Here is a 17,161-nt window from a genome sequence, read left to right as displayed (position 1 = left end):
GAAGCTCCTGTAGCAAGATGGCAGGTGGGTGACCGGATACCTTGCCCACCTTAGCCTTCTAAAGAAGTGCAATCGCCTGGCAACTTCCTGACAAGTGAGGAAATGTTTTATGTTCACGATAGGTCACTTCTTCAATGGATTCTGAGGAACTTGGTGCTCTCCATTCTCTCCACTACAGAGCTAATAATGGGTTACTAGATGTTGCTAGTAACTCTGAACTCAACGGCAGTAAAAGCAGACAAAGGCTGCAACAAATCCATCAGCTCCAATCATCGTGGTTTTCATGCCATTGGAACTAGTTGGTTGATTTGTGAAGTTTCGTGTGCTTCTTGGAGCGCAACCTCAAGTCCACGTTAAACAAATACATACATTGATCTGCTCTGTGGTTCAATGGAACAAAGTCCAGCATCTTCGTGGTTACGAGGGATAGCCACGATGAGGAGTAATGTGTAGAGGTGGGTGGTTGTACTTGTTCCTCTGAAATCCACAATTATCTAACTCAGCTTATTCTTCTCGCACCATATCATGAGAAGTCCCATCTCTTCTCTGCAGTGAGATTCATTGTTGCTGATGTGGCCAACTATTATAGTGTTATCTGCAAACCTGTTGACACTGGGAACTGGATCTGACGTTGCAGTTGTGGATCAGTAGTGTGAACAGAAGCGGACTGAGCACACAGCTCTGAGGTGTGCCAGTGCTCAGCCTGATGGTGCTTGGCATTTGCTGCTGACCTGCACAGTCTATGGCAGGGGTGGCCAACCTTTTAGTTTTTAATTTAAATATTAATTTTAAAAATCCATATCATTCTGTAAACTGTGAACATCCCTCCTCTATTTCTACATCCACCTATTTTTGTGTCATCTGCAAACTCGGTAACCATGCCATTTGAGCCATTGAAGTAAATGGGCAGCATGTTGGTCTAGCATTTACCACAATGCTGTTACAGCCCTAATGCCTGGGGTTCGAATCCAGTACTGTCTGTAAGGAGTTTCTACTTTCTCCTTGTATCTGTGTGGGTTTCCTTCAAGTGCAGCAGTTTCCTCCCACTGTTCAAAACGTAGTAGGTCAATTGGGTGGCATGGCCTTGTGGGTCGGAAGGGCCTGCTACTGTCTAAATTTAAATGTAAAGGTTCCAGCACTGCTTTCTATGATATACCACTGTTCAAAAACACAACCTTCCCCATGACATTCTGCCTCTTATTACCCAACCAATTTTGGATCCAATTTAACAATCTGCCTTGGATTCCATGGACTCTAATCTTTGGCCCTTATGTCTGGTCAAGGCTTGACGGAAGTCCATGTGGACTATATCAACAACACTGCTCTCATCAATACATTTATACCCTTTGAAAAATTCAATCAAATTGGTCCAACAGCATCTCTCCCAAACAAAGGTCACAGATGAGACCATTTGTAACATCTTAAAAATAATAAGCTCCCCACAAAACATTCCCATATATAAGGGAAAAGATGTGGTTTCAGAGGAAATTGATCCAGTGAAAGGAAACAATTTAGACTTTCAATCAGGTAAAAATCAACCTGCACTATGGCTGACTTGATCTTGATGTTATGCAGTGGGCACACTTTCAAATACATCACTGCTTAGTATTCTGGGGGAGGGATTATTGAAATTCCTGTACACAGCAGTTTTATTAAAGTTTTGAGAAGCAGAACGGCATCTCAGGGACTGCAAGAGCGGGTCTGCAAAAGCAAGGAGGAGCAGCGGGAACATTAGGCACTCATTTAAATTCCTCCATTGTCCAATTAGTTCCAGCCATTGAAAGGAAGGTAAGGTTAAATGGAATAGCCATTGTGTGAGTGGCTCGGTGTATGAGTGGGACATTGAGGCTTTGGTTCGAGAGGCTTCAGTGAGCAGAGGTTGAAGTGGAAGTGGAAGAGTTGAGACAAAGTAAGGACAAGTTTTTCTAACTCCTTGCTCTTTAATAGACAGTGGGAACAGCAGCCAGGCCAGGGACATGCTCTTCTTACAGAATGCAGATAGTCAGGGAAGCAAACAGAAGGGAAGGGTGAAGACAGGAAGAGCGATAGCCATAAGGGACTTTATAGTCGAGGAACAGGAGATTCTGCGGCTGCAAGTGAGATTCCAGGACAGTATGTTGCCTCCTGTGTGCTCAGGTCCAGGAGTGAGTGCTGAATATTGTTAAGAGGGAGGGTGAGCAGCCAGAGGTTGCGGTACATTTGGTCCCAATGACATAGACAGGAGTGGGGTAGAGGTCCTGCAAAGTAAGTTTAGGCAGTTAGGAAAGAGGCTGAAGAGCAGGATGTCCAAGGTGGGAATCTCTGGATTACTTCCAGTGCCATGAGTTCGTGAAGGTCAGAACAGGAAGATGATGCAAACAAATGTGTGGGTGAAGAGATGGTGCAGTGAGCAGGGTTTCAAATTCATGGATCATTGGAATCTTTTAAGGGGAACGGGTGACTTGTACAGCAGGAACATTTACTAATGCTGTTGGTTGGGGGGGTGGTTGGTGGGGTTTAAACTGGATTCACAGTGGGATGACAGCTAAAGTGAAGAAGCAGAGGAATAAACAGTTGGTGTCCAAAGCAAGGACAGCTGGTAGGGAGTTTGTGTGGAAGGGCAGACAGGTTGGGCAAAATTGCAGCCAGTGGGAGGAATTTCAATTCAACAGGGACACAGAGACAAAAGTAACAAATAAAGGGCTATAGGTTTTGTATTTAAATGCACACACCATAAGAAATAAAGTGGACGACCTTGTAGTTTAGCTACATATTGGCAGGTATGATGTTGCAGCCATCATGGAGTTGTGGCTAAAGGATGGATGTCATTGGGAGCTGCATGTCCAAGGGTACGCAGTGTATGGAAAGGAGAGGCAGGAGAGCAGAGGGGGAGGCGTGGCTCTTTTGGTAAGGAACAACATTAAATTAGTAGAAAGAAGTGACATAGAATCAGAAGATAGAGAATCATTGTTGGTTAAGTTAAGAAATGGCAAGAGTAAAAAGACACTGTTTGCCGTTCTATACAGACCTTCAAATAGTAGCCAGGATGTACACACCAAATTACAACAGCAAATAGAAAAGGCGTGTCAGAATGGCAATGTTGTGGTAGTCACGGGAGATTTTAACATGCAAAGAGATTGGGAAAACCAGGTTTGGACTGAATCTCAAGAGAGAGAATTTGTATAAAGCCTATGTAATGCCTTTTTAGAGCAACTTGACGAGCCCACCAGGGGATCGGCTCTACTGGACTGGGTGTGGTGTAATGCACCAAAGGGAGCTTGGAGTAAAGGAACCATTAGGGGGCAGTGATCACAATATAATTGAGTTCCATTTGAGATTTAACAAGGAGAAACTAAAGTCAGATGTGTTGTTATTTTAGTGGAGTAAAGGGAATTACAGTGGGATGAGAGAGGAACTGGTCAACTTAGATTGAAAGGGGGAAAAGGTAGGGAAGATGACAGAGCAGCAATGGATGGAGTTTCTGCAAGAAATGAGGAAGGTGCAGGTTAAATAAAGACCAAAAAAGATAAATATTCAAATGGAAAAATGTAGCTGACAAGGGAAGTAAAAGCCAACGTAAAAGCAAAAAAAGATGGCATGTAGGGAAGCAAAAATTACAAATTTATAGATATATAGCGGAAAACCATAGGATTGGGAAATTTTCAAAAACTTGCAGAAGGTAACTAAAATACTCAGATGAAATATGAAAGTAGGCTAACAAATAATGTCAAATAGGATACAAAAACTTCAAGTATATGAAGAGTAAAAGAGAGATACGAGTAGATGTAGGACCACAAGAGAGTAACGCTGGAGAAATAATAAAGGGAGACAAGATGGCAGAGGAACTAAATGCGTGATTTCACGAGAATGTTGACAGGATTTCAAGGTTTGAGTTACAGGGAAAGGTTGTGCAGACTGGGGCTTTTTTCTCTGGAGCGTAGAAGATTGAGAGGGGACTTGATAGAGGTGTTTAAGATTTTAAAAGGGACAGACAGAGTAAATGTGGATAGGCTTTTTCAATTAAGAAAGGGGGAGATTCAAACTAGAGGACATGGTTTAAGATTGAAGGGGGAAAATTATAAGGGGAACATGAGGGGAAATTTCTTTACGCAGAGGGTGGTGGGGATGTGGAATGAGCTTCCAGCAGACGTGGTCGAGGCGGGATCATTGGTTACATTTAAAAAAAGAATGGATACATGGATAGGAGGGGACTAGAGGGGTATGGACCGGGTGCTGGTCAGTGGGACTAGGAGGGTGGGGATTTGCTACGGCATGGACTAATAGGACCGAACTGGCCTGTTATGTGCTGTAAGTGGTTATATGGTTATATGGTTATATATATATATGTGTTTTTATCAGTCTTCACTGTGGAAGATATTAGCAGTGTGGCAGATGTCAAAGGGTACCAGGGAAGGGAAGTGAGTGCAACTACTATTACAAGGGAGAAGTCACTCAAAAAGATGAATGGCAAAGGGTAAATAAGTTTCACAAACCAGATGGGTGGCACACTTGGGTTCGGAAAGAAGCAGCAGTATGGATTATGGAAGGGAGAAAATTGAAAATACTCAGATGCAAAGGGACGTGAGAGTCCATACGAAGGATAACCTGAAGGAAAACTTTCGTGATGAGTCAGTGGTGAAGAAGGAAAATGAAATACTGGCATTCATCTCAAGAGGAACAGAATACAAGAACAGGGATGTGATGTGGTGGGTTTATAAGGCACTGGTGGCTAGCATGACACATGCCATGTCAGTCAGAGCCTGATCGCTCAGGACTTGCTGCAGGCGGACCTGAGATGTTATCTATGGGACATAAGGAATAAGAGCAGGAGTTGGTCATCCAGCCCATTGAGCCTGCTCCGGCATTCAATGAAATCATGGCTGATCTGATCATTGACTTAATTCCACCTACATGCCTTTTTCCCATATCCCTTAATTATTTTTTTATGTAAAAATCTATCAAACTGAACCTTAAATATGTTTAATGAAGTAGTCTCAACTGCTTCCCTGGGCAGAAAATTCCACAGATTCATTATTCTCTTGGAAAAACAGTTTTTCCTCATCTCTGTTTTAAATCTACTCCCCTGTACCTTGATGCTGTGTCCCCTAGTTCTGATCTCACCTACCAGTGAAAACAATTTTCCTGCCTCCATCTTATCTATCCCTTTCATAATTTTATGTTTCTATAAGATCTCCTCTAATTCTTCAGAATTTGAGTGAGTATAAACTCCTCTTAGGTCAATCCCCTCATCTCCGGGATCAACCTGGTGAACCTCCTCTGGCTGCCTCCAAGGACAGTATATCCCTCCTCAATTATGGAGGGCAGACTTCACCAGGACCTTGTACGGTTGCAGCATGACCTCCCTGCTCTTGAATTCAATTCCTCTGCCGATGAAGGCCATTTGCCTTCTTAATAATCTGTTGTACCTCCAACCTAACTTTTTATGATTCATACACAAGCACTGCATGCTGCAGTTTTTCACCATTTAAATAATAATCTGCTCTTCTACTTTTCCTACCAAAGTAGATGACCTCACATTTACTAACGTACTTTGCCCACTCACCTAACTTTACCATAATCCTTCTGCAGCCTCTCCACATCCTCTGTACAATTTGCTTTTCCACTCAATTTAGTATCATCTGCAAACTTGGATCTTATACTTTGTCCCCTCTTCCAAATCATCAGTGTAGGTGGTGAACAGCTGCAGGCCCAGCACTGACCCTGCAGCACCCCACAGAGACTATTGCAGAAGCTTTAAAAAGCACCAGGAAAGAATTGGAGGAGTATTCACAGGAGCCTGGGGCTGGGACAAACGTCACATTGCTGGACTCTCTAGCCCCACGAAAAGAAAAGTATGCTGCCTCACAGGAATCCACAGCAGCAGCAGCACATCTTGAGGGCCCCACGTGCTTTTTCTGTGGACAAAGAAATCACCCCAGAGAAAATGTCTGTTCCAACTATGGAAAATGTGGGCATTATGCAAAAGTCTGCAGAACCCCCAAGGCCACAGCCAAGGCCCATTCTCATGCTAATGAAAGGTGGGAAAGCTCTTCTTTCTCCATAGACAAACAGAAAAAGAAGAATGCCATGTACAGCAGGCCATCTTGGACAAATGCTACGGAGCAGAGGACATCGTCTTCAGGAGATGAATATGACGCCGAGTACTATCGGATGGAAGGACACGAAAGACACGCCAGACTCACTTCCCTATGCATGAATCAGGCGAGTCCACATAATTTATCTGATGCCACTGAGTGCATCAAAATTAATGGTTGGGGGGAGGGAACAAAATAGTACAGAGCAGTAAGGAGAAGGTTAGAATGCAAACAAAGAAAGTTTGTAGTAAGTATTTGAATATGGATGGGCAGGTGATAGAGAAGGGAAATGCTCTGGAAGAAGATGAAGGGCAATTGGCAGGAAAAGTAAATAATGTTGTTCTTAAAGATGAGGGAAAACAGGGATTAAAAATTGGGAAATCTCTGAAATTCATATATTTTAATGCCAGGAGTATTGTAAGGTGGATGAGCTGAAGGTGTGGATTGATACTTGGAAGTATGATGTGGTAGCGATTAGTGAGACATGGTTGCAGGAGGGATGTGATTGGCAACTGAATATCCCTGGGTTTCGTTGTTTTAGGTGTGATAGAGTCGGAGGGGCAAGAGGAGGTGGGGTTGCATTGCTTGTCAGGGAAAATATTACAGCGGTGCCTAGGAAGGATAGATTAGAGGGCACATCCACGGAGGCTATTTGGGTGGAACTGAGGAGTAGGAAAGGAGAGGTTACACTTGTAGGGGTGTATTATAGACCACCCGGAGGGGACCGAGACCTAGAGGAGCAAATCTGTAGGGAGATAGTAGATATTTGTGATAAGCACAGGGTTGTAATTATGGGAGATTTTAATTTTCCACATATAGATTGGGAAACAGATTCTGTGAAAGGACTGGATGGGTTAGAGTTTGTGAAATGTGTGCAAGATAGTTTTTTACAACAATATGTAGAGGTGCCGACCAGAGAAGGAGCAGTGTTAGATCTACTGTTGGCAAATGGGATGGGTCAAGTGACGGAGGTTAGTGTTGGCGAGCACTTCGGGTCCAGTGATCATGCCATCAGCTTCAATGTCATTATGGAAAGAGAGAAATCAGGGCCAAGGATTGAGGTTTTTGATTGGGGAAAAGCTAGATTTGAGGAGATGCGAAAGGACTTGCAGGGTGTGGATTGGGACAATTTGTTTTATGGGCAGGATGTAGTAGAGAGATGGAAGTCTTTTAAAGATCAGATTTTGAGAGTGCAAAAGCTTTATGTTCCTGTTAGGTTAAAAGGAGGGGCAAAAGGTTTGAGAGAGCCGTGGTTTTCAAGGAATATTGGAAACTTGGTTCGAAGAAAAAGGGAGGCGTACATTAGATATAAGAAGCATGGAGTTAAGGAGATGTTTGAAAGATACATTGAATGTAAGAGGAATCTTAAGAGAGGAATTAGAAAAACTAAAAGAAGGTACGACAAAACTATGGCAAGTAGGGTAAAAACTAATCCAAAAGAGTTCTACAAATATGTTAATGGTAAGAGGAAAGCTAGAGACAAAATTGGTCCCTTAGAAAATCAGAGCGGAAAACTGTGTGTGGAGCCTAGAGAAATGGGGGAGATATTGAACAGTTTCTTTTCTTCGGTATTCACTAAGGAGAAGGATATTGGGAGATGTGAGATAAAAAAAAGCAAATTGGGTAAATATGGGGAATATAGAGATTACAAAAGGTGTAGTTTTAAGGCTTTTGAAGAATATAAAGGTGGATAAGTCTCCGGGACCAGACGGGATCTTCCCCAGGACATTGAGAGAAGTGAAGGAGGAAATAGCAGAGGCTCTGGCGGTAATTTTCCAAATGTCATTAGATATGGGGATAGTGCCGGAGGATTGGCGCATTGCGCATGTGGTTCCGTTATTTAAAAAGGGTTCAAGGAGGAAGCCTGGCAACTATCGGCCTGTAAGTTTGACGTCTGTGGTAGGTAAATTAATGGAGAAAATTCTTAGAGATAGTACTTATAAACATCTGGATAGACAGGGTCTGATCAGGAGCACTCAACATGGATTTGTGGGAGGAAGGTCATGTTTGACCAATCTGATTGAATTCTTTGAAGAGGTGACTAGGAATGTGGATGAGGGTAGCGCAGTGGATGTTGTCTATATGGACTTCAGTAAGGCCTTCGATAAGGTACCACATGGAAGGTTAGTTAGGAAGGTGCAGTCTTTAGGTATAAATTTTGAGATAGTCAAATGGATTGAACATTGGCTGAAAGGGAGAGGCCAGAGAGTGGTAGTGGATAATTGTCTGTCAGGTTGGAGGCCGGTGACTAGTGGTGTGCCTCAAGGATCTGTATTGGGCCCATTGTTGTTCGTTATATACATTAATGATCTAGATGATGGGGTGGTGAATTGGATTAGTAAATATGCAGACGATACTAAGATAGGTGGAATAGTGGATAATGAAGAAGGTTTTCAAGGATTGCAGAGGGATTTGGGATGCTTAGAAAAGTGGGCTGAAAAATGGCAGATGGAATTTAATGCTGATAAGTGTGAGGTGCTTCATTTTGGTAAGAAGAATCAGAATAGGACATACGTGGTAAATGGGAGAGCATTGAGGAATACAGAAGAGCAGAAAGATTTAGGAGTGACAGTACATCGTTCCCTGAAGGTAGAAACTCACGTGAATAGGGTGGTGAAGAAGGCTTTTAGTATGCTGGCCTTTATCAATCATTGCATGGAATATAGGAGTTGGGAGGTGATGTTGAGATTGTATAAGACGTTGGTGCGGCCTAATTTGGAGTTCTGTGTGCAGTTCTGGTCGCCTAATTATAGGAAGGATATAAACAGAGTGGAGAGAGTGCAGAGAAGGTTTACCAGAATGTTACCTGGGTTTAAGCATCTAGAGTATAGGGAGAGATTGGACAGATTAGGTCTTTATTCTTTGGAGCGTAGAAGGTTGAGAGGGGATTTGATAGAAGTATTTAAGATTATGAAAGGGATAGACAGAGTGGATGTGGATAGACTATTTCCATTAAGAGGAGGAAAGATTAAAACAAGAGGACATGAGTTAAGAATTAAGGGGCAGAGGTTTAGAGGTAACATGAGGGGGAACTTCTTTACTCAGAGAGTGGTAACCGTGTGGAATGATCTTCCGGGAGAAATAGTGGCGGTGGAGTCAATTGTATTATTTAAGAAAAGGTTGGACAGGTATATGGATGAGAAGAAGATGGAGGGTTATGGGCATTGTGCAGGGAGGTGGGACTAGAAAGGGGTGTTTGGTTCGGTGCGGACTAGAAGGGCCTAATGGCCTGTTTCCGTCCTGTAATTGTTATATTATATTATATATTATGTTATCTTATATCATCTCTCACTACTGCCCTGATCTCATCCTTGATTAAGAGCGCCACCCCTTCCTGTCTATCTTTTCGTGTTACCTGATACCCTTGAATATTTAATTTCCCAACCATGTTTCTGTGATGGCCACTAAATCATATGCCTGGGTACTGATTTGTGCCTGAAGTTCACTAACCTTGTTTCTAATGCTATGGGCATTCAAAAAAAGTGTCCTTTGAGAATACAGTGACCTCCACATCCTTTGCTTTTGACTTTTCTGCCTTCTATTTTTCTTTTTCTCTATTCTAACTCTAGCTTTCGTCTCTGTACCGCCTTGCTCATTCCTTCTTTGTAGATTCCCATCTCCCTGCCCCATTAGTTTAAACCTTCCCTAACAGCACAAGGAAACAATCTCCCTGGTTCATTGATTCCAGCCCTGCCCAGATGTAGACCGTCTGGTTTGTACTAGTCCGATCTGCCCCAGAACTGGTTCCAAAACCTCAAGAAACTGAAACCCTCCCTCCTGCACCACAGTTCATGCCACATGTTCATTCTAACTATCCTGCTATTTATACTCTGACAAGGCATTGTGAAATCATAAGTGAGCATCATCTTCTCTGACCACCTCACACACACCCACCTTCAGAATACTGGAGGACACCAGAACACCAGAGTTCAGAAGGATGAAGAGTGATCTCATCAGAACATTCCAAATAATGAAAGGGTTGGGTAGAGTGGACATGGAGGAGATGTTCCCAGTAGTGGGGAGTCCGGGACTGGAGGGAACAGCCTAAGAATAAAGAGATGTCCCTTTAGAACAGATGAGGAGGTTTCTTCAACCAGGGGGTGGTGAATCTGTGTAATTCGTTCCCAGAGATGGATGTGGGCACCAAGTCATTGGCTAGATTTAAAGTGGACATTGATAGGTTCTTGATTAGTCAGTTGGTTATGGGGAGCAGGCAGGAGAATAAGTTTGAGAGAACTAAATCAGGCATGATGGAATGATGCAGATTTGATGGGCCAAATGGCTAGATTCTGCTCCTGCATCTGATAGTCACCTGGTGGTCACCTGCGGAGGCACAATTCCACATGTGAGGCATGGACTGAAACCCCAGAGCAGAAAAGTTTGGCCACGTCCCAGCAGGGCTGACACTGTACAACTGGAGGCAGCAACGTGATCAGCAAGTGGCAGTGGCAGGAGAGGCCTATAAGCCAGTGAGAGAGTTCATCACATCTGCCATTCCTTGGTACTCTAATTTGGTAGGAAGAGTGAGGCCTTGCAGAGTGGTTTAGTCTTTGATCACGTCCCTGAACGCTGCAGAGTTCGCCAGTCTTGACTGACGTCTTCAGACTTGCGTATGAAAGAAATTAAGGTGCAGTCTTCAATGGAAGATGATGCATCTGGCATTGACTTTCGGTATGATTTTACAGGAAGGAATATAAAGGGAACAATAGTGAATGAGAATTACTAAACAGTAATTACTCACAGTTGTTCTATTGTCCAGCTTGTATCTTCTTCAATTCTCAGCAGTTCCTCAGGCTCTCTTCCCTGCATAAAAGCAACAAGAGTTAGTCACTTGCCCTTAGGGTTCAATTACAATGACTGACAACGGTACAGTCACACACATGAATTGCAATTACATATAATTCCCTTTTAATAAAATATCTAACCACTGGGAGTAAAATTATGAACTAAATTACAAGCTGCAATTTTTACAGCAGATTTAGGTGGAATGGATTAGAACCACAGAACGCTAGAGCACAGAAAATAAGTCATTTGGCCCTTCTAGTCTGTGCCGACCATTGTCCAGCTAGTCCCAAAAACCTGCTCCCACTCCATAACCCTCCAGACCCCTCCAATCCATGTATCTATCCAATTTATTCTTAAAACTCAAGATCGAGTCCACACACACCACATCAGATGGAAACTCATTCCACACTCCTACCACTCAATGTTCCCCCAAACCTTTCCCCTTTCACTCTAAAGCCACGTCCTCTTGTATTTATCTCTCCTAATCTGTGGAAAAAGCCTACTTGCATTTACTCTGTCTATACTCCTCATAATTTTGTAATCATCTATCAAATCTCCCCTTATTCTTCTTCATTCCATGGAATAAAGCCCTAAACTGTTTAATCTTTCCCTGTAAATCAACTCCTGAAGACCCGGTAACATCCTTGCAAATCTTCTCTGCACTCTTTCAATCTTACTGATATCCTTCCTGTAGATAGTCGACCAGAACTGAATACAATACTCTAAATTTGGCCTCACCGATGTCTTATATAACTTCAACATAACATCCCAACTTCTATATTCAATACTTTGATTTAAAAAGGCCAAGATGCCAAAAGTTTTCTTTACAAACCTGTCCACCTGCGACACCATCTTCAGGGAACAATGTACCCAGGCCTCTTTGCTCCTTCTCCCGACCATTTCCAGTGTACATCCTACCTTGGTTTGCCCTTCCAAAATTAATCACCTCACACTTGTCTGCACTTGTTCAATGTAGTTGGTCCAAATCCCTCTGAAAATTTTTCTCTCTGTCCAAAACTCCTCCTATCTTTGTGTCATCAGCAAACTTGCTGATCCAATTTACCATGTTATCATCCAGATCATTGATACAGACAACAACAATGGTCCCAACACAAGGCTCCAATCTGAGAAGCAACCATCCACTACCACAGCCAATTTTGAATCCAGTTTACAACCCCTCTATGTATACCTAGTGCTTTAACCTTCTGAACTAACCTCCCATGTGGGACCTTGTCGTTGGCTTTACTAAAGTCCATGTAGACAACATCCACACCCCTTCCCTCATTCCACTTCCTTGAAAAACTCTACAAGACTTGTTAAACACGACCTACCACACACAAAGCCAAGTTGACTGTCCTTAATCTGCCCATGGCTGTCCAAATACCTATAAATCCTATATCCATGAGCAATTGTTCCTTTCACCACATTACATATCTATGGAAAAAGTTGCTGAAAGAACATTTTTAATTAAATGGCTGCAAAGAGGACATAAATATGTTATTACTTTTCCAATCCTCCTCAATCTTGAAGGTAGAAAGTAAGAGAGATACAGAGTAGGGTGGAGAAGTGGCAGATGGAGTTCAATCGGAGAAGTGTGAAGTGATGCACTTTGGAAACATTAAAAAACAGTGAACATAACATAGCATAGTACAGGCCCTTCAGCCCGAGACGTTGTGTCATTTATTAAATTCTGTACACTTGATGGAACATCAACTACCACAGCAGGTAGACAGGTTTGTAAAGAAAGTCCATGTTGTCTATATGGACTTTAGTAAAACACTAAACCCTTCCTACCCTGTAACCCTCTATTTCCCTTTCATCCATGTGCCTGTCTAAGAGCATCTTAAATCTTCCCAATGTTTCAGCCTCCATAACCATCCCCAGCAAGGCATTCCTGGCACCCACAACTCTATGTGTAAAAAATGTACCCCCCATGTATCCCCTAGACTTCACTTCATACAGATGAACTCTGCTATTTGCTATTCCTGCCTTGGGAGAAAGGCGCTGACTGTCTAACATATCGATGCTTCTCGGAATTTTGTAGATCTCTATTAAGTCACCTCTCAACTTTCTACTCTCCAAAGAGAAGAGTCCCAGCTCTGCTAACCTTGCCTTATAAAATTTGTTTTCCAATCCAGGAAACATCCTGGTAAATTTCCTTTGCACCCTCTCCATGGCTTCCACATCCTTCTTATAATGAGGTGACCAGAACTGAACAAAATATTCTAAATGCGACCTCAGCAGAGATTTGTAGAGTTGGAACATGACCTCTTTATTCCTGAATTAATCCCCCGATTGATGAATCCCAGCATCCCATTAAACTTTCTTCACTTTCCTATCAACCAACCTGTGTAGCGACATTAAGGGATGTATAGATTTAAACCCCAAAGTCCCTCTGTTCATCCACACTCTTAAGTAACTGATCATTAACCAACCTTCTGGTTTTCCCTTCCAAAATGCATCACCTCACACTTATCTGGATGGAAATCCATCTGCCACTTTTCTGCTCAACTCAGCATGTGTCTATATCCTCTTGTAACTTTCAACAACCTTCAGCTCCATCCACAAAACTTCCAACCTTCATGTCATCTCCAAACTTACTGACCTATCCTTCCGCCTCTTCATCAACATCATTTATAAAAATCACATTTTGCCCTTCCAAAATGTATCACCTCACAATTGTCTGCACTTGTTTAATGCGGTTGGTCCAAATCCCTCTGAAAATTTTTCTCTCTGTCCAAAACCCCTCCTATCTTAGTGTCATCATCAAACTTGCTGATCCAATTTACCATGTTATCATCCAGATCATTGATACAGACAACAAACAACAATGGTCCCAACACAGGGCTCCAATCTGAGAAGCAACCATCCACTACCACAGCCAATTTTGAATCCAGAACAGATCCCTGTGACCCTCCACTAGTCACTGACCTCCAGGCAGAATACTTTCCTTCCACTACTACTCTCTTTTTTCTTCCTACAAGCCAGGATATTGGTTCCCCCTCCAGTTCAGGTGCAGCTGTCCTTTGTGTAAAGGTCAAACCTTCCCCAGAAGAGATGCCAATGATCCACAAATCTGAAACCCTGCCCCCTGCACCAACTGTTTAGCCATGCATTCATCCACCACAACGTCCTATTCTTATCCTCAATGGCGTATGGCACAGGCAGCAATCTCAAGATTACTACCCTTGAGACCTCCTAACTTCAGGACCTCATCCCTATTCCTATCTATGTCATTGGTACCAATAACATCTGGCTGCTCACCCTCCCACCTCAGAATGCTGTGGACTTGAGACATCCCTGACCCTGGAACCTGAGAGCCTTGATAAAGCAGGAGATTCTTTCACCTGATTATATGAACAATGAAGCTCTGATACAATATTGTAAAATGCAAACATTGCTCTGACTTTTGTGAGAGCTTCACCAGTTGACTCTACAAGTTCAATGGTACAAATGTAATCATGACATGCATCTGTACAACCTCATGGGCCAAAGGCGTTGTGGTAGTTGATGTTCCATCAAGTGTACAGAATTTAATAAATGACATAAAATTTCCCATGGAACTATTCAGTTTAATATTTTCCAACAAACATGACCACATTTAAAATTAAAGGAATATTTATATTTACTTACAACACGGTAGAAGCTGCTTCTGTGCCACCCAATTACACCACCAATGTTTTTTATTGCAAATATGGTGTTAATTTCACTAAAGTTTTTCCCTCTTGCTTTTTAATGGAACACCACTGTAAACTCTGAATCCAGAGTGTTTACACAAGAAAAACATGATCTGCATTCAATCGCTGCACTGTTCTCTGCCAGCAGACCCGGTGACCTGAACGACTGCTACCTGAAGGTGCAGACCCTCTAAGTAATCCAAAATTCAATGCAGCTCGAATGCGAAAGGAATTCTCAAATAATAGAAACAGCAAGTCTCAGCTGCTCAGTCAATCCTTGAGTGCTCTAATTTTCCCAGAAGAGGGAGCACTGGTGCAACATGCTTTTCCTCGATGCAGTAAGTGTTAAGAACTGAAACCACATTCATTAAAGGAGGCAGGCATTTGCAAATGTTGTTTCCGACATGTGTACACTGTACCTCTGTCAAGCATGGAGTGGCACACTTGCCTTTATGTAAGTCCTGAATTCCGAACTCAAGCCATCATCCTGAACGGCCAATCTCTCTTCCATTTCGACACCACCCCACAGCAAATCCTTCAGCTTCTGATCAGATTCCACTAAGAGAAAGAAAGATTTGTAAAAGTGCTGACATTATTCAGCACATTAAGAAACCACACAACACAGAAATCCACTGTTAACCAGTTTCATTGATGATTTTGACCCTCCCGCATACACAGAGCTGAATCAGTTATGTGCTGATCATTCACCACACAATTGGCCTGGATCAGTTGGTAGGTTATTCATGGAAGCTTAAAATGGAACACAGAATGATTATGGCACAGGAAGTGATCAAAGAAACAGGCTTTTCAGGCAAACATTCATGCTAACCAATTTGGCTCATGTCCATCTAAATCCTGGAATACACAAACGTGCTGGAGAAACACAACAGATCACGCAGCATCCATAGGAAGTACAGGCTAACCAATGTTTCAGGCCTGGGCTCTTGGCCTCACCAATGTCTTGTACAGGTGAAATGGGCAGTCCCACTCCTGTACTCAGTGCTATGACAAATAAAGGCAAAAGTGGCCAGCATCTTCCTCACTACCCTGTCTACCAATGTCGCCATTCTCATGCACCTGTACCCAACAAGTCTTTTTACATTACAAATGTAACATCAAATTTATTGAACAGGGAACGGAACGCGAGAGACTGGAAAAACTAGGCCTGTTGTTCTTAGAGTGCTGGAGGTTGAGAAAGGATCTTATTAAAGTCTATAACATCATGAGGGGCATAGATAAGGAGAATCTGTTTCCAAGAACGGAAGAATTCAAGATGAGAGGGCAAAACTAAGCAAGGGAGTGGGATTTAGAAGGGATGGGTGGTGGGAGGGGGTTCAGTTCTTCACTCAGAAGGTGGTGGACACATGGAACAGTCACGGTGGTGGCAGCAGGGATGTTAGCTTCCTTTAAGAAACACTTGATCCATTTATCACAATGCATTTCCTCTATTTATTCCCCTCAGAAATCATACTTTTCCTCGTCCTGCATTGTCCATGGAGAGGCCACCACACTTCTTCATCTCAAACTATTTGCAGAATTTTGAGGCACTTTCAGATGGCCACAATACCCGAATGTAAAGCTGCACATTGTGCTCCTGTGTAGATGTATTGTGGCCATCTGAAACGGGAGAACCCAGCCAGGAGGACTACTCACCTAACCCTTCTCCTGTAGGTATAATATCCTGCTCCAAGAATCCCCCGTTGCACCTGAAAGCAGCTCAGGCAAAGCTGCTAGCAGCTTTCAGGTGCCTAGCAGTGGGTATCTTGTTGACAGTCAGCTAGAGACCCGTTGACAGCCCTGCTGTGGAAACCTACCCTCCCCACTGTGGACACCTACCCTCTCCGCTGCCTGACAGTCCCCAGGCGTGGGACTACGGGGCTGGGGCGGCCGGCGGGGGATTATGGTGCTTACGCACGCACACAAAATCCTGCTAAATTTAAAAGATGAGAGCTTTCGATAAGTCAGGATTCTCGGGGATGGCTACCCCACCCTCCGCCCACCCCCCGGCCGCCCCAGCTCCACAGTTCCCCCCTACCCCCTTGGCCGCCCCAGCCCTGTAGTCCACCGCCGGTCACCCCAGCCCCATACTCTCCCAACCACCCCCCCCCCCATCCTTGGCCGCCCATCTCGTTATCCCCTGTGGCCGCCCCAGCCCCATACTTCCCCTCATAACCATGTATATTTGCTGACTGTGGGCCTTTTATTTTTCATTTCTAATAAGTGTGTTTTTTATATATCGGTCTGTTGAAATTTCGCTAGTTACATGAACAATGGTGGGCAGAACCAGAGTTTTCCACCGAATTGTCATTTAATACTGGTGGGAAAACGGCAGCTTAATGCTTCTCAACTTCACTGTCCCGAGGAGCTGGCGTTCACTGGTAGATGGCTATCAGTCAGTTGGCACATTCAAGTGCCAAAAAAGCATCCACTCCGTGGCCAGCTGCATTCCCCAAGCCATGACTGCTGGCACATGATCTTCGTGGGAACACCTAAAAAAGGCTTTGGATACTTTCAATCTTCTCTGCTCTGGAGAAAACAGGTTACAATCTTCTTGTCTCATTTAATTTAATTTAATTTAATTTAAACTCACTATTAATTTGTCACCACAATGCACCCTGTCTACAT

At 43.2% G+C, this 17,161-nt stretch overlaps 1 protein-coding gene across 13 annotated transcripts in view; it reads right to left on the bottom strand.

Moving 5' to 3' along the window:
* lrch1 (leucine-rich repeats and calponin homology (CH) domain containing 1) overlaps positions 1-17,161 on the bottom strand; it is a 415,951-nt gene that overhangs the window by 118,739 nt on the left and 280,051 nt on the right. For all 13 annotated transcript variants that reach the window (XR_011341921.1, XR_011341922.1, XR_011341923.1 and 10 more), the window contains 2 exons: positions 14,985-15,094; positions 10,816-10,877 (listed from right to left, as the gene is read on the bottom strand). Coding sequence is in view for 9 of the 13 variants with exons in the window: in XM_069890277.1 (XP_069746378.1) it covers positions 10,816-10,877; positions 14,985-15,094 (172 nt within the window). In the remaining 4 variants the exon portion in view is untranslated. The remainder of the gene's footprint in view (positions 1-10,815; positions 10,878-14,984; positions 15,095-17,161) is intronic.

Source organism: Narcine bancroftii, chromosome 7 (genome assembly GCF_036971445.1).
Source record: "Narcine bancroftii isolate sNarBan1 chromosome 7, sNarBan1.hap1, whole genome shotgun sequence".
In the NCBI taxonomy this organism is placed as follows: Eukaryota; Metazoa; Chordata; class Chondrichthyes; order Torpediniformes; family Narcinidae; genus Narcine; species Narcine bancroftii.
This window is presented reverse-complemented; position numbering and strand designations above follow the sequence as displayed.